This window comes from Odocoileus virginianus, chromosome 6 (genome assembly GCF_023699985.2).
Source record: "Odocoileus virginianus isolate 20LAN1187 ecotype Illinois chromosome 6, Ovbor_1.2, whole genome shotgun sequence".
NCBI classification, from domain to species: Eukaryota; Metazoa; Chordata; class Mammalia; order Artiodactyla; family Cervidae; genus Odocoileus; species Odocoileus virginianus.
This window is the reverse complement of record NC_069679.1, coordinates 68,657,013-68,675,315: the sequence shown is the minus strand read 5'-3', so window position 1 is coordinate 68,675,315 and position 18,303 is coordinate 68,657,013. Positions and strand designations below refer to the sequence as shown.

The following is an 18,303-nucleotide window of genomic DNA, read 5'->3' as shown; positions in this document are numbered from 1 at the left end:
TCAACTCTGTTCTCAAGTCCCCCTTACACCATCAAAAATTATTGAGAACCCTCAAAGTTGTCTCTGTGTTACATCTATCAACACACACCATTGTTGAAAATAAAACCAATTCTGATTACTAATTTATAAATTCATTTAAAAATAATAAAATCACAGTGATGGTATCAACACATATCATGTAGTCTCTGAAACTCCACTACACACCTGTGAAAGAATGAGCGCAAAAAACGCAGTGTCTTAGTAGTAATACGAAAACTGTTTTAACCTTGTCAATCACCTGAAAAGACCCCAATGACCCTTCAGAACCACTGCCATAGATAAAAGTTAAAATAATTTGCAAACTAGAAGATAGTCAAAGAAATACAAAACTCAAGAGATCCCATTTTATGTCCATCAGATTGGCAAAAATTAATATCTAACAATACCAGCTGTGGCAAAGCATATGGTGCTGCGCTTAGTCACTCAGTTGTGTCTGACTCTTTGCAACCCCATGGACTGCAGCCCGCCAGGCTCCTCTGTCCATGGGATTCTCCAGACAAGAACACTGAAGTGGGTTGCCAGGCCCTCCTCCAGGGGCTCTTGCCAACCCGGGCACTGAACCCAGGTCTCCCATGTTGCGGGCGGATTCTTTGTCTGAGCCACCAGGGCAGAACTGTGAATTTTCATACGCCTCACTAGTGGTGAAAATGCAAACCACCACTTTGGAAAGCTACTTGGTAACACACAGAAAGTTGAACACTTCTAACAATCCAGCAACTCTATTGCTAGGTGTGTATGTCAGAGAAACCTTATATACATGTCTAGGACACATGTACAAGGATGTTCCTTGCAGTATTGTTTTTAACAATGAAAAATTTGTCACCTATATATCCATTAATGAGAGAATGGTTATAAATATTCTAGTATATTAACAGTATACCAGAATTCCAACTAAAAATGGAATGCTATACCGTAGGTAAAGCAAATTTATCAACATGGATAAACCTCAAAAGCAATGTTGAGTGAAAAAAGGAAGCTACAGAAGATTACACACACTTTAAAACACAAAACAATATTCTATATCACTTAGGAATGCATGAGTAAGTATGTAAAACTTGTAATATACAAAATGCAAAAAAATAAATAAATGAAATCCGACTTCCACAGATTGAGGGCCCTTTAAAAAACTAGATGTAAATGCACATGTAAGTATGTAAAAATACAAGAGGCACAGTTAGAAGTATACATATTGATTTAGGATACTGGCTATATCTCTGCAGAAAAACATGTGAAGCAAATGAGGCAAAATATGAAATCTGGGGGGCAAGTATCCAGGTATATTAGTCTCTGTATTTGTTTAGTATTTGAAAATTTTCATTGACTAAGAATGGGATAATAGATTTAAAGTGGCTATTAGTTGAAATATATCGCACATTTACTATAGGTATTTTACAACACCCCAAAACTAAGACATATCATTTTTTTTTGGCCCCACCCCCAGGCATGTGGGACCTTAGTTTCCCAACCAAGGATGGAACCTAGCCCCCCTACAATGGAAGCGCAGAGTCTTAACCACTGGACCATCAAGGAAATCCCAAGACATGTTAATTCCTAACAGGGTGTTTAGTAACTTGGTATCATGGCCACCCTAGGTCCCATCTGGTGCCAAAATACTGACAGAAAAATCATAAGATTCACCAAGACTGCCAACTCCTATGGAAGACACAGCGTTACCTTTTCCAGGGCTCTCAATGTAAATGACCCTGAATCCCAGACCACCTTCCACCCACCCACTGACTGATCCCTGGCTGCTTCTACCCCCAACATCCACCTGAAAGCTAAGCTACCACACAGCATCTATAAAAATGCTTAAGAGTCAGAGGCACATGCAGTTAACTCCGGAGCATGAACTGTTTAAAGGTCCTCAGCCTCAATGGCCCCACCACCTACCTGCCTTCAAGAGAGCACCCCGACTAACCCAGTGGCTATCAGAGTCACCTTAAACTTATATCAATTAATACCATACCGTCCTTTCCTCCTTAGTTATCCTAAACACTTAGTCCTTAGGAGTGGGGCTTCTATGGTGTCAAAACCCAGATTCTTAACCCCTAATGCTTCCTGCAGCAGAGAGGGCATTTGCTTAAGGTACAGTGTTTCTCAAAGTGCAGCCACCCTCACCACCTGAAACAGTGTGTTGAATAGGTTCTGCCTCTGGAACAAATGAAACCTGCACCCTTGTTTTCTTCTGTTCAGGAAAGAGAACTGAAGGGAGGGGAGACTGTTTGATATAATTTTTAAAAAACTTTTAAAGAATGCAGATTGCTGGGCTGCACTCCAGACCAACTGAATGGCTCTTTGTGGGCATGGGGTGTGTGAACCTGATTTTAAAAGCACAGGAAAGCTGGGAAAGCATCACCCAGAGGATGTTAGTTTTCTCAGTCTGATGAAGGACTAAAACCTCATCACCATTTCTGTATCCCAGAGTCTTAGGCGACCAAATGCCAAACTCCCCTTTCCAGCTCTCCCTGGTTTGGATCCTGCCTTCCCACCAGGCCCAGCGTTAATTCTCAACTCTCTGGAAGCCTTCCTGGATGATGTCAGGCTTAATTCTCTTCCTTCTAATAGCACTCAGTACCTGAACTGCTCAAGGGAATGAAGATGCATTCTATCTTATCTTTCCCCCCAATTAGACTGTGAGGACTTCAGCTTCTGGCAGAAGGCCCAGTGCATACATAATAGTTTAACACTTAAGTGGTTGATATGCTACAGACAATGACATTGGAAAGTCAGTGTTAAACACACACACACACACACACACACACACACACACACACACACTCACACGTACAATGTAGTACAAAAAGTATTTCACTTGCAATGGGAGGACCTGGGTTCAAAACCAGCTTTATCCTTTACTGGCTGTTGTTAAGTCATTATGAGGATACCAGTATGACATGATACACAAGAAAGTGCTTTATATTTTGTCAACTGCCAAGAGCAGCAAGCAACCATTATTTCTCTGATCTTGGGAGGTGGTTCATATTATTTATCTCTCTTTAGAGCCAAGAAAGGAAAAACTGAAATAGGCATTGCTATCATACAGACACACAGAGAAAGCCTTAGAGACAATTCACCAGGTCTGTAGTTAGTCACAAGTTCTGCTGGAACCTCACAGGCTTAAGCCTCTGTGCTTCCACTAGGTCAGGGAAGAGGGGGCAGAGAAACGCTCAGTAACTAGACCGTGCCTGGCACACCTCGTAGGTCTGCAAATGTTGAGTAATAAAAAGTTTGCACATACTACCTGGGACAAGAGAGCATTCTCACAGGGCCCCCTTCCCACCTGCAAACCAAGAGCAAAGCAGAGTTTTATAGGAACAAGGTGAGTGAGCCAGAGGCCCCCAAGTGGGTGTGAACTGAAGAACAGCAACAGTCTCAGCTTCTGGAAGTACTGTCAAAGCTGGTCATTAAAATCATCCTCAAACTGCTCTTCCAGTAAATGAAAAAGCAGAGCACAATATCCAGCTGCCTCAGATTAAAGCAGAGGAGTGGGGGGAAATGAGAAACAGAGTCAGGATTTCCAATTACTGCTAGCATGAGTGTGTTCAGAAGGGAGGCAATTAATGGAATCATCAAAAGACTGGTGATTTCACTTAAAATGAATTAAATCAGCCTCAATCTTCCCCTGTTTCCAGGGAGACCTCAGGCTAGTCATTGCTTGAGCTGCCTGAAAGCCACCCAGGCGGTATCAGAGCAGCTAAGTGACAGTCAGCCAAGGCTGGGAAATCTCTGGTTTGCCCCTTCAGACAGAGGCTGGGGAGACGAGCCAGATGACGGTTCTGAGGCAGGACAGGCCAGGAGTCCTCCAGCTTGCCAATACCGGGGGCAGGGAATAAAGACTGCAAAAGGGGTCCAATTCAACCTGAAGAGCAGCAACCTCCCCTAGGATGGCGAAAACATTCTGTAGTTCACAGAATGAGTTACTCTTCTGCTTAAAGTAGGCAGAAGACAGAAGGGAACAGTGAAAAGACTAGGGAGCTTGGATGTGCTCCTCACAGAGACGGCTAGGGTAGGACCCCTGGGAACTCCGCAGGCACACCCCAGCTGCTCCACGACTGGTGCACAGACACTGGCGGCCAGCTGTGCCAGAACAGAGGGAGAAAATGAGCAGAGAGGGAGGAGAGAGAAGGGGCGAAGGCGGGCAATAAACATAAAGCTTAAATCAAAGGAGAAGAGGCGCTTGGCTACATCCCTCTATTTCATGCACCAGCTAATACTTTCACAGGCCTCCCATGAGCACTGTGCCGGGCAGTGGGGAAGGGAGGCCGACCTGTCTGAGCACCTGGAAATGGGAACTCAGACATCCTGGGAGACACTGCTGGCAAAGAGTGTGACGATCTGGGGTACAGGGACTGGCACCTGACAATGATGCTAAGTCCCCCCTCTGTGGACAGTTTTATGGACCAGCATAACTGCAGAGGCCAGAGACTCTAAAAAGTAGTTATTCCAATTTCCTAACTTCTCTGGTTTCACTTTCAGACAGTCAGTCCCTTGATGGGATTCTGGTTCAGTATCAACGAAGTTTTCACACACATTAAAGAATAAAAAAACAAATAACAAGCAAGTAGAAGTTTCTCACCCTGCTGAAGAAGCCGTGACAGGAGGCACTGAAGAATGCCAGGTAGGATTTTCCTGGTGGTACAGCAGGGTAGGAATCTGCCTGCCAAAGCAGGGAACGCAGGCTCGATCTCTGGGCTGGGAAGACCCACAGGCAGCAGAGCAACTAAATCCATGCGCTGCAGCTAAATCCATGAGCTCCAACTACTGAAGCCCACGTGCCTAGAGCCTGTACTCTGCAACGAGAAGCCACCGCAACAAGAAGCCCACGCACCACAACTAGAGAGTGGTCCCAGCTCAGTGCAGATAGAGAAAGCTCGCATGTAAGCAACGAAGACCCAGCGCAACCAAAAAATAGGAAAAAGAATGCTGGGTATACAAGCTTGAAGGACCCTGGAGAGCACTCGCCCTGAGCAATGTGTTCATTCAGTTCAGTTGCTCAGTCGTGTCTGACTCTTTGCGACCCCATGGACTGCAGCACGCCAGGCTTCCCTGTGCATCACCAACTCCCGGAGTTTACCCAAACTCATGGCCATTGAGTCGGTGATGCCAGCCAACCATCTCATCCTCTGTCGTCCCCTTCTCCTGCCTTCAATCTTTACCAGCATCAGAGTCTTTTCCAAGGAGTCAGCTCTTCGCATCAGGTGGCCGAAATATTGGAGTTTCAGCTTCAACATCAGTCCTTTCAATGAACACCCAGGACTGATCTCCTTTAGGATGGACTGGCTGGATCTCCTTGTAGTCCAAGGGACTCTCAAGAGACTTCTCCAACACCATAGTTCAAAACCATCAATTCTTTGGCGCTCAGCTTTCTTTATTGTCCAACTCTCACATTCATACATGACTACAGGAAAAACCATAGCCTTGACTAGACGGACCTTTGTTGGCAAAGTAATGTCTCTGCTTTTTAATATGTTGTCTAGGTAGGTCATAACTTTCCTTCCAAGGAGTAAGTGTCTTTTAATTTCATGGCTGCAGTCACCATCTGCAGTGATTTTGGAGCCCCCAAAAATAAAGTCAGGCACTGCTTCCCCATCTATTTGCCATGAAGAAGCAGCCTCAGTTTCTGCTCGTGAGAGGTGGGACAGGGGCCGATGCCTGGGACTCCAGCTCAGCACCCTGTTCTCCGTACCATGGAACTCAAGCTGTGGAAAAACTTAAAACACAGACTTTCGGGGCTCATCACTGCCGAAGAGGGCAGAATAGGAAGTGGAGGGAAGAGATGCCCAAAGTGAGGCTGCTGGGCTCCCCAGACCTGGCCCCTCCCTTTCTCAGATAGCTGGCAAGGACCAGAACTGGACTGGTCAAGGTAAGAGACCAGCCAGCACCTTCCTTAATCATTTAACTTCTTCTCAGTTTTCAAGTTAGGCTGGTCCACCTGCAGCATCCTATTTCTGACCTTCCTCTATCCCAGCAGTTCGTGACCTCTCCAACCCTCTGTTCACATCTTATCAAATTTGCCCTGGAAAGGTCAAGTGGGCTTTTTCAGGCCAAGTGCAAACCGATGGTTCTCAGAGTGCGGTCCCCAGACCCTCAGCAGCAGCCCGTAAGAACTTAATAGAAACAGAGACTCTCAGGCCTCACCCCAGACCTGGTGAATCAGAAACTCTGGAGGTGAGGCCGAGCAACCCAGGCCCCCAAAGGATTCGAACACACACTCAAATCTGAGACCCAATGGTGCATATAGTCTACAAGGGTCAGCCTGCTGCTTCTCTCACAAGTCGGTGACTCTTAGCTGGCATAGCTGAACGACCTGAACTTTGAGCTAGAAGCCCACGGAGCAGCCGCTGGAGGAAGGAGGAGCTTTCCAACTCAGCCTGTCTTCCCTCACTTCTAGGTTCAAGACCTTGTGCAAGAAAGTACACTAACTGCCCTTGAAGCTGTGACCAAAGGCTGGAAAGCACGAGCCTGGGAAGAAACATCTGGATGGTCCTGGAGGGCCTTACCTAACAATGAGAACAGAACAAAACCTCCCTTCGTCAGCTCTACACTGCTGAGACCAGACGTCAGAAGGGACAATGGTGGGTCAAACAGCCCAGGCCTCTTCCTGACTAGAGAGCTGTCATGACTCTGATCTGCCCAGATGCCATCTTGACCAGTGGAGGCTACAATATTTGTTCTGCAGGAAAATTGCCCTGGGCCAGACACTCAGGGAGGTACTTGATCCTACCTCCCTGGGGCCTTGCCATGGCAACAGGCACCAAAAGTGGGTGCCCTGACACATCCTGGGACACGTCGGGGTAGCAAGTGGGTTTCCACGGGGATGTGCTGGGGCAGGGGGGGTGCTGGCACTATGGTGCAGAATCTGGCACCTCAGTTACTACCACCACAGCCTAAAAAGAACTCTGTGTCCAGGGTTAGCCTTCTGCTTCCCTAGCTGACACCAGGCCCTCACTCTCAACAGGACTCTGGGGCTTTCCAAGAAGAACATGGGTCTCTCCAAGAGGAAGATTTCTAGGCTGCTGAAAATCCTGACTACAGCCACCTTGTCTGACATAACCATGTCAGTGGAAATTTTAAAAAATATTTTTTTTAAAGGATCCCTCCATTTCTTATCTCACACTCTTTATTCCCAGGAGTGAGGCAGTCTTACACTTGGAGATCCAAGCTTTAGACTCCACAGATTTGGGCCTTAGACTCAAGATTTGGGGCTCTGTTAGAAACTTTAGTTTGATCTATACAAAGTGGGCTATTTAAAAGTCAGCCTTCTGCACAGGGATGGATGAAGGATTAACCAGTTAGTGTTAACCAAGTGCTTCAAGCCATTCAAAGAAGAGATGCTCTCTAAAGTAAAACAAAACAAAAAAAAGCATTACAACAATCCTTTCCACTGGAATAGATTTTTATGGTTTACCCAGAACTTTTACATGTACTAACTCACCTAATCCTATCATTCACAATCTTAATTATTCCTGCAGGGCCAGGGTTTGCTGTTACCAGTAACAGAATTTCTGAACAAGAGGGGCCGCAAAGCTTCTCAAGTGCCTGACAAAGAGGTGCTGAAAGCAACAGAGTAGAAAACGGGGTTCCTCTGCTAAAGGTCTCTCGTAAGAAATTTGAGACACTGGGACGTTCCTGGTAATCCAGGGATTAAGACTCTGCTCCTCCAGTGCAGAGGGCAGGGGTTCAATCCCTGGTCAAGGAACTAAAGATCCTGCATGCCGTGTGGCCGAACCGGAAACACATCTCTGCTAGAAGGCACAACGGCTCTCTGTACCTGCACACATCAACACGGGAGAGTCCTCACCCCAACAGCTCCAGGCACTGGCCCAACCCCAGCTGACCGGTTCTGGATACACTTGCATGCCCATGGCCAGCTGCTCCTCCCCTCTTCTCCCTTCCCTTCTTGAGCATGAGGAAGCTTCCCCATGGAATTCCTGATGTGGAACCCTGTGCAGTGTGTCAGACTGGCTGAAATAAGTCATTCTTTTCAGGCACGCCTCCCACAGGCTGGCTGGGTGGATGCAGAGGATGAGGGGCCGGCCTGGAGAGGCGGCCTCACTCAGCCAGTCCCTTCCAGACCCCACAGGCAAAGAAGAGTCCATTCTCCTCCCTATCTTCTCCATGGACTTGTACCAAAAGCAACACCCTCTTCCAGTCCTCCTTATTTCCTTGTTTAGACTCATTCAACCCTTAATCCATTGACTAACGGTGTTTGTTTTTTTCCCTGACCTTCTGACCCTTAACACCAAGCTTGTTCCTCCTCCCTCTCCCTCTCCTCCACTGCTCTGACAACTCAGCTAGGAAGAGCACCTACCTGCCTCTACCAGCGGCATCTTACCTCTCTGGGTGCTTCCCCCAAACTGTGCTGTCGGTGATGTTCAGCCCAATCTCTGAACTCTTAGGCTAAGGCTATGCTTCTTTTCTTTTTTGAAACCCTGGCTTCCAAACATACTCCACCAAAATAGAAGAGACCACTCACTCAACCAGCAGGGTAAGCAGCCAACTAGTTTAGAGGACAGAGTATAATGGACTTCCAAAGTTTCAACAGAAGTGATGCTGCAAGTTCCAAAGGAAGGAAGAGCCCAGGTGAACCCAGCAGACACGAAACTCACTCTCTCTCTCTACCTTTCCTCCCTCCAGACTGGCCCCAACAGGCTGGATGAGGTATCACATAACAACAGTTATGATGGTCACACCACATCCCCACATGGTATGTACGTCATCTCACATGTAGGAAGACTAAGGGATGCTGAGAAACTTCTTGAAAATCATACAACATGTGAGTGGCAGAACTAGGATTCCAAGCAGCCCACCTGGCCCAAGAGACTGTATTCTTAACCTGACTCTGCCATTCTGCCTCCCCTACTTGTCTCAGGTCTTGAGGTAGACTCCTCTCCCTCGGAGAGGCCTTTCACAACCATCTGCACCTGAGTCCAGAGCGCTGCCTGTTGAGTATTCCAGGGCAGCGACAGTGACCACGGGGAGTATCTCGCAGAACTGGAGCCAGCACCCTTGCAACCCCTGGCAGGAGCTCAACAAGAAACAGTGGACATATCAGAGACTAAACTGCCCCGTCTGCATTCCTCCTGGTATAGAGTGCTGTTCCTGGCTGCAGCCACCCACCTCTCACGGGCTGACTGTGAGGACCGACTACATGTGACAGCTTCCAACAAGAGCCAGTCCAGTACCCAGTTCCTGAAAGTCCTCCATGGCATTACCTATCTTCAGCTGCCCCACCCCACCCCTGGCCAGCCTTATATCATCAACACACACTTGCTAAACGAGTTGATGTCGCTTATGAAAACACGAAACCCAATCTGTTCCACGGCAACCCTGGGTGTTAGGGTATGAAACAAGTCCACAGGGTTTGTGTATCATGATCTTAGGACAAAGGGTTCAGGTTCCCCAAAGCAGGAATTTCCAGAAGCCTTAATGAGCTGTCCAGTCCCTTCAATAATCAAAGACAGTCAAGACTCTCGGAATCAGAATCCTGTTCATAGAAAAAACTCTCTGACATCCTCCCAAGAGAAAGGGCTGAGACCAAGAGCTCCTGCTTACTCCACTCAGCAAATAACACACGTAGCCTAACTCTCATTCCCTCAGACCTTATTCATTCTAGTGGTAAGGGGATGGTGCTGTCTCAGAGGAGGTGACTTTGAACTGAATCTTAAAGGATGAAGTGAAGGGAGAAGAGGAGGGAGGGGAGACAGCGGACTTCTAGCTACAGGAAATCTAGTCACTGAAAGAACAGTGTAAAGACAGTCTTGAAGGTTCTAGTGCTCAAGGAAAGGGGAATAAGGAGTCCCCTCAGCCTTGACTTTAAGGACAGAGGTAGAGGGACCTGTGGGCGGGGAAGGGAAGCCAAACCCGTCAAGCAACCGTCCCCCTCTCCAGCGTCAGGATAAGTTTAGAGCCAGCACGGTTCGCACATGCATTATTCCACACGACTTCACTCCCTACATGTAATGAAAGCCTACCTCTCCTCCCTTCTCATCACCCAAGGGAACCCTCACTGGGTTCAAAGACTCTCGCTCAAGCTGAAATTTAACACACTGGGTGATGAACTTGTCTGGACGGCCTTCCCAGCCCCACTTCCTTCCCCTCAGAAGTGCGCCCCAACCACATTCACCCTCTAAAGCATGAAGATACTTCCACATCCTTCTCCACTCCCAGGAAGGATGGGCACAGGGTCTTATGGGGAACCACTGATTAGGGTGCTGCTGCTCACAGGGCCAGGGACTCGTCCTGCCTGTCCTCATACACAGGATGGACCATGACCCTGCACAGTCCTACCAGGGGTGACCCCTCCCACCACCACCTCCCCGGGACGACCCCTGGCCTGGTTATAACAAAGTACAAAGGACACTGTTTCTGCCTTCAAGGAGCTTATGTGCAAACTTTTATAAAGCCAAGAAGAAAGAACATGAACTAAGATCAAGTTCCACTGCATGATCAGCACAAATCAGAGGGTCACACAGTCCACTGATGTCACCAGCTAACTTCACAGGCCATTAGTCAGCAATTTGGAACAAGCGTGCATCGTCATCAGGAGCCTGAGTGTGGCTGCACTGAGTCCTCTGCAATCTGGCCTCCAAAGTAATGAGACCAACTGGGAAGTAGAAACATTCAAGGCTCCGCTCCTGTTGGCCCGGCACCTTGAAGTGCTGAGATCAGAGCTCGGCAGATATTGACAGGCAGCTCCCCACGCCCCGTTTGTCCCTGTCTGGGTGTGTGACAATCCCAACAACATTCTCTTGAGCCGCCCACTGCCAGGGTCAACAAGGCTGAGCTGTTGGAACTCAAGCCAGTGATAATAAATACACAGGTCCCACCTTCTCCCAGGGAGACCTGTATCCACTGCATGTGAAGAACTGATAGTCAGGACATTTGTATTATATAAAGTGTCACTCGCTGGCTACGCAGAGTAACAAAGGCCAGAGCAGAATTATTTTATAATCCTGCAGGAGTTCTTGGCGATAACTTCCTGAAACACATTTCCCCTCCTTGGTTTAGACAGCTAAAATACTCTTCGTGAATTTGAAAAGAAAAAACACTGTGCAAAGAATAAACCTTGAAGAGAATCTGTTTATCTTCTCTGCACTACTTCCCAGAATTCTGAATGATTAAACAGTTGTACTTTTAAAAGATTTGGCTACTGGCAAAGCTAACAAGTTATGGCAGTTAACACAGGGGGAAAACCTTGTCTCCAGGGAAACAACTGAACCTGGGTAGGAAAAAGGCTCTTACAAAAAGAAATGCTGTCAAACACGGCTAAGGAGAGGAGGAGGAGGCAAAAGCACTACCAAAATGGAGAGACGAGGAAGAGAATTCTTATTTTTTAATTCTATCTTGTGTTCTCCTAGATGTGTTTAGAAGTTCTGTAGAATGTAACCCTTCATTCTCATCACTGGGCTGATGAAATACCTCTTTAAAGAGCAGACCCTTGGGGGACCTTCCTGGTGGTCCAGTGGCTGAGAATCCACCTTGCAATGCAAGGGACGCGGGTTCGATCCCTGGTCCGGGAACTAAGATTCCCACATGCTGTGGGGCAACTACAGCCCGTGAGCCACAATGACTGAACCCACGCACCACACCTAAACAGCCCACGCACTCTACAGAGCCTGTGCTCTGCAACGAGAAGCTGGTGCGCCACAACCAGAGAAAGCCCACGTACCACAGTGACGACCCAGCACAATCAAAAAAAAAAAAAAAAACAGACCTCTGCATTATCAATTTTGTTAAGGTTTCAAAAAACCTCTGGACATTCCTAACAACCAGCAGCTTTGAGGGAATCCCAGCTCTGAGATGCCAACAAGAAGCCTCATTGAAGGGAAGGACTGACTATGAGATGACCTGGCTGACCCTCAGCCCCAGCACTGCAAAAGGCCACTGCTGCTCTTTTCTGCATGTGTGAGATGCCAACATGTGGCATTTGAGAATCAGAGGCATGCGGCCTGGGAAGAACTCATCCGTATGTGTCTAAATATACTCAAGATGCACTGAATTGAATCCGAAAGAATCCAAGATACACAGAAGAAACAAGGAGCACCTTCCAACGGAGCTAGTCAGCTGTGGTGTCAGAAGTATAGACTGGTATCAACTGGGGCTAGAGTCTGGTCCTCACACCTGGCAATTACTTCTCTGTACACCAATGTCCTTAAGTGCTTCGTATGTACTATCTTATTTAATCCTCACAACAGTCGTATGAAGTAAGATCACCTACTGTCTTCCCTATTCCAGCAAGACACCGACAATGAGGTCAGCAAGATTATCCAAGGTGATACAGGCAGTGAGGCACTGAGGCAGTATTCATCCTCTCCGTGGAGAGTTCAAACTGTAGGTCGGCTGAAGGTGAGGTGGGTAAACAGGTCAGGGAGGTCCAGCGGCAGGGACCCCTCTCAGTCACACCGCACCCTGGAAGAGCTGTCGCTGAACACTGCCGTTCCTCTAGGCCCCGAAGCTGCACACAGGCAGCCAAGGTCATTCCTGATCTGGCCACAGTCCAGGCAGCTGGCTACACCAGTATCAGCCGCCTGGGATGGGAGGACTGCTCACACCGTTGTAGGCTCATGCTGCTGGGGTGACGAGGGAGAAAGGAATCTCCCAGTCGGTGAGAGGTGGTGAAAGAATGCATCTACAAACCTACCTAGAACAATTAAAGACTCTGAGCATCCACCTGGTTTTTTTTTTTTTTTTATTAGCACCCTGTGACCCTCTTTTACAGAAAGAGGTGGGTAAGGATAACCTGTAGGCTTGTAACTAAGGACCAGGGTAGTGGGGCACCCTTGTTTGGTAGGTGGAATTTGTGTTTAATGAGGCTTTAACCTAGAGGAGAACCACTGAGGTGCTCAGCCTGGTAGACTTCTGGCTTCTTCTGTTTGAAAGTTACAGTGCAAAGCTCATACCGTGTGCTGGCGGCATTCTAATCATGGCACAACAATCAGCAAGCAGTGGGCAATTTCTCAATGTCTTTTCATGACGCCAGGGTTCAGCCAGCTCTATAATGACCCATCCAGCCTCCTACCACAATCCCCAAGTCTTTTTATAGTCACAGGTAATTACACCATGGAGAGATTACATCACGTCCTCAGCATGGTCGGCAGCTGACAGGAAGATGCTCTGCGGATGTTTTGGGAACTTCACTTAGCAAACAGTTTGCTGTGGTCCCTACTGTTCCTTTCCAAAAATAGAATTGCCCTGGCAAACCCTGTGCCTGAACTGGGACCCAAACAACCAAGGGTCATTGCAGAGAACAGAAACAACCACAGAGGTAGACAGGGTAACCCAGAGATGACTCCTGCTTCTTTCATCCAGGAAAGAGAACAGACGGTGTCTCTCTTCCTCTGTCAAAATTATCCTTTGAAGGATGCTGATCTGAGTGTTCCAACAGAGAGCAGTACAAGAAACAGGTCTCAGAAAAGCCGGCCACTCGGCAGAGGTAGTGTGGTTCTCAGCAAGAGCATGGGCAAGAGTCAGGCAGACTGGGTACAAATACCAGCCAGCTTCCCCACCTACAACTGTCTGCCTCCGTGCAAGCTACCTGAACTCCCTCGGCCTTGGTTTCTCATCTGTAAAATCGTTACAGGACCACGTAGATCACGGGCATTCTGAGAACTTTTACATGGTAACACAGAGCCTGACACACAAATGATGCTCCATACACATCACTTCCCCACCTGTCCTCTCTTCCCAGCTCAGTGTATGTTACCTCGGACTCCAAGTCCCTTCAGAGACAGTGAGGTGAGCCAGGGCCACCTGCTAACATCTCTCTGCCAGAGTCATGCTAAGGGCCAAAGCCACACATCCCCCAGAGAGCCGAGCTCTCAGCATTTTCCATCTTCAGCGAACACTAAGCACTCAGCTTTCTCACTCTGCCTTCCTTACTTTAGGTGCTTTTTTGAATACAGCCATTAAGTGTCATGATAACATCTTAAAGGGGAAAAAAACAAAAACAAAAACAAATAAAATACTGAGTTTTTTCAATAAAATTGCTCAGAATAGGGACAGAATGGAAATTAAAGGCTTTTTATATGAGTCAGCAAGGCAGCTGGCTTGGGACCATCCAACTATGCAAATGTGGAAGGCGAAAGGGATTCTGGATGTAATCAATCCTTCCTTAACTGGTCAGGTTTGACACTTCCTACCAACCCCTTATCCTCAACGCAAGAAATGACTCTACATCTCCAGTTTTGTTTCGCTTTTTAAATATTTATTTACTTTATTTGGCTGCTCCAGGTCTTAGATGTGGCATGAGGAATCTTTAGTTGTGGCATGTGGGATCTAGTCCCCAGACTAGGGGTCAAACCCAGGCCCCCTGCACTGGAAGCATGACCATTAGACCACCTGGGAAGTCTCTCCAGGTTTGTTTTTTAAAGACAGAAGAGGACGTCATCCACATGAAGTCTCCTGCCCAGAGTGACTCAACAGGAGGTTACATACCAAATCTGCTGTTGTTATTATTTAAAATTACACAGAGCACTTTACACGTCAAATGCCTTCCAATCATTTTTATTAGTCTACACAACACCCACCTAACATCCTCAAGTGTTGTATTTCTGTTTTATAGGTGACACCAAGAGGTCAAGTGATTTACCTGAGGTCATACATACAGCAAGTTTCTTAAAGTCACAAGCAAAGAGACCTGGGAGAGGCTGCTACACAGCAGGGATCCTAATTCCTCTCCAGCCCGAGAGAGGCAAGTTGGGTAACATGAACACAGGCCTTATTTTTAGACGTGGTCTTCCCCTGCAGACTGTGCCCAGGTGTGAAGAGTAAGATATGCTTCCTTTAGCCACTCCGAAAAAGGGAACTTTCAGTAACTCTCTCCGTCTCTGCTAAACATATGACCAAGGGGCAAGCTGAACCCAATCCTCTGTAACCCTGTCTCCACTATAATTCCAAATCAAGGGCTGCAGATGAGAGAAACCAGGACAGAAAACTGAACTAGGGACATGACATATATCACTTTACCCAGAACTTTACCCCAGAACTCTCAAGTGCCTCTTCATGATGCTTTTCTTCTAAACCTGAGCAATTACGACCAATACTAGGCAGGCACGTGGTATTTACAACCACAGACTACGCAGACAAATCACCTCCAGAGGATGCCTGCTGACCTCTGTCCAGTGAGATTCTTGCAGTCATGTTGTGTCAGGACACATGAACATATCTATTAAAGCTCCCTGGGTACCAAGCATCTCATTTATAATGCCTCTGGAATGGGTGTTTAAGAGCAGCTATAGGAAATGGTAAGAAATGCAGGAAGAGGAAATCTTTTCTGACCTGATTGCCTTTCCTCGACTTCAGATTATCTGAGAGTCTTGGTTTCTTGGCAAGCTTGCCTGGCATGCCACTCATGGCAAGCTCAGCCATACAGGTGTGCTCTAGGTTTCAGGCCAAGCTGTGGGCACCTCTTTCCACCAGAAGTCACTCCAGAGAGGAAAAAATATCGCAACTTGGTGCACTAGAATGAAGCAACGGTGAAACCCCTTCCCCTGTCTGCACCCTGCTCAGAGCCAATACATAGGTTTTATGGGGAATAAAAAGACTGGGCGGAGGGGGTGGGATGGCAGGGGAGGAAGGATTCTTTGAAAATGGGGGAGGGAAAGAAAACAACAGAGCCAATTTTCCCATCCCGGTCTGAGCCCACGCTACAGACTTATGTTTTCCATACTGGAGAATAATAATCCCTTTATCCAGCCAGTCTGGGAACATCAGTCCCTGATAATTGATTTCAGACCCTGAATGGAAAGTTGGGAAGGTGTGGGTAGCTGAAAAATAGGGTGGGGAATGGGAGGGTGGGGGGAAGCCCATAAAAGAAAGTGGGGGGTACCAGGGATGGCCCAATGAAGCTAAAGAGGCCGAAGGCAGAAGCTCTGCCCTCACACGGCCATGTAACACGCCAGGATGCCTCCCCAGAGGAGCTGGGGAAGAGGAGAGCGTGCTGGTGCACCAGACACTGTGCAAGGCTCTGGTCCCACGGCTGCCATGAGCACGACCCTGGGCCAGCGCACAGTCTCTGAGGTCCATCCTAGCTCTGCCCAGTCCCTTCTTTCTTCTTACTCTGATAGCCACTCCATTCATACACATTCTTAGTGAGCATTGCTTGTTCTGGGCTGGGGGTAAGGTGGCAAACCTCCTCCATAAAGGGCCAAATATCTTAATGTAAATATTTTAGGCTCTGGGGACTACATGGTCTATGTCACAATTACCCAACTCTGTCATTATAGCACAGGTGAGAGACCTGAGGCTTACAGAAGCAGAGACTCTCTTTGGGTCACAGAACTAGTGAGCAGCAGGACTGGGCCCTGAACACAGGTAGAGGATTCCAAAGCACGCATCCTTACCTGCACATCACACTCGGAATCCTACACCTCGGTCCCACACGCGACTACGGCAGGGGAGGGGGATGGTCAAGTCACCCCTGGCAGGCTCCTACACCCCCCACTTCCGGCTGGCTCCCTAGGTCCCCTGGAGCCCCCCTCCCCCCCCAGGACTAGCTTCCTGCTGTATCGCAGCACCAGCACCAAAGCCACCACCCTCTCCTCTCCCATTAACTGCTCCAGAAGCAGAGGATCCCCTCTCCCAGTCTTTGGGAAAACAATGGTACTGAGTCTTTTCCTTCGCACACACAGGCAGCAGGCAGGCGCTTACCTGAGGCAAATCCGTCTCCAAGAAGGGTGCTAAGAATCACCAGGGGAAGGAATACTCCATGTCCCGTGAAGGCCACGGCAAACGCTGAGGTGCTCTTTGGTGCTATCCTGCCATGGCACATCTTTTATCCGTCCAAGTTATTTTTAAAAGGAAAAATGTAAAAGCAAGAAGGAAGAACTCTGAAGTCAGCCTCGGGTAGATTCACCTATTAAAAAAAAAAAAAAGGACATAAGTGAAAGCTTTAGCCATACGTTAGTTACAGTAGGCCTTCCTTTATGATAAGGAAGCCATGGTCACACACAAAAAGCTAAAAGAATTCTAGCAACTGAATCCCTACCACCAGGAGAAGAGACAAGCATGTAAGTGGCTTTTCAACTCCTCCCCGGGGAAATGCCAAGGCCCACAGTAAGCTGCCACAGGCGTGGTCACCACCTGGGAGCCAGATCCTTGTGACAGGACAAGGACACTAGCGCGGGCTCACCTGGGGATCCGGCAAGCTGGGCAAAGCTTTCAAAAACTGCCCTGCTGCCTGCCTGCCCTGGGGGCTCCGGCAGAGAGGAGGAAAGAGCTGGTTGTTCATGTGGAGAGTGTTGCACCAGAGTTTGCCTCCGCCTTTGCCACTGGACTCAGAGCAAGTTCAACTATCCAGAAAAAAACAAACAAACAAACAAACAAACAGAGAGCAGGTGTCTAAGAGGGAGAAATGCACCGCCTAGAGAAGGAATGCCACAGCCAGTGCCAAGAGCCCCTGGCTCGGCCTGCTCAACCACCAGAGGCTGGAGAAGCCCCTGGGGACCTGGCTCCCACCATGAATCTCAAAAATGGACTAATTAATCACAGCTCACCCAACACACCTGCGACCCCAGAGGCCGCATCTGTTGGCTTTATGTGACAATGACTGAAGGGAGAACAAGTCGTAACTGTTGACTAGCCCAACCATCCACTCTGGCTCAAAGACTTAAGAATAGGAACCAGTATCTTTGAAAGAGCAAAAAAAAAAATCAGGGATCAAGACGTCTAAGGATTTTTTCCCACTTGCTTTCAGGAAAGCAGAAGGGTTGATCATACATTTTGATACAGGTCTATTATATTTTACTTAACTCTTTTGATATCATTTATCCTAGTTTATAAAAGATATTCCAAATGTAAGGTTACACTTCCTTCTTAAATGCCATACACACCTCTTTCTCCAGTAAGGCTTTATGTCAACAGATAAGCGAGCCTGCCATCTACAACCCTAATAAAGGGTATACCCGAGGGATATCACCCAGACCTGACTTTAATCCAGGTATGAAGCCTGTGGCTCAGGCCTACACAGCCCTTCTAAAGAGAGGTACTGCAGACAGTAATATGAACTGTCTTAGTCTAAAGGAAAAGCAGCTGTGAGGGTCTTCAATGAGCATGATCAAGGGGCTCAAGAAGAGAGCTAGCCACTGGGTCTTCATTCACCACCCTCAAATGGTTGGGACTGTAGAGTCCCCTGTCCCCAGCTTTTACCCAGACTCCAACTGGGGCCTTCACAGCTGCAGAACAGGATGGTTCATGGAGAGGTCTAGGGATGGAGTCTGCTAGTGACCCAAAAGGGTACACAAAACCACCTGTGTGTAAATGTGC

At 47.8% G+C, this 18,303-nt stretch overlaps 1 protein-coding gene across 3 annotated transcripts in view; it reads right to left on the bottom strand.

Annotated features, from left to right (window-relative positions):
• Window positions 1-18,303, bottom strand: part of SUSD6 (sushi domain containing 6) — a 93,590-nt gene that overhangs the window by 32,917 nt on the left and 42,370 nt on the right. For all 3 annotated transcript variants that reach the window (XM_020904905.2, XM_020904904.2, XM_020904908.2), the window contains one exon: window positions 16,690-16,894. In XM_020904905.2, the coding sequence (XP_020760564.1) occupies window positions 16,690-16,810 (121 nt within the window). In that variant the 5' untranslated portion in view covers window positions 16,811-16,894. The remainder of the gene's footprint in view (window positions 1-16,689; window positions 16,895-18,303) is intronic.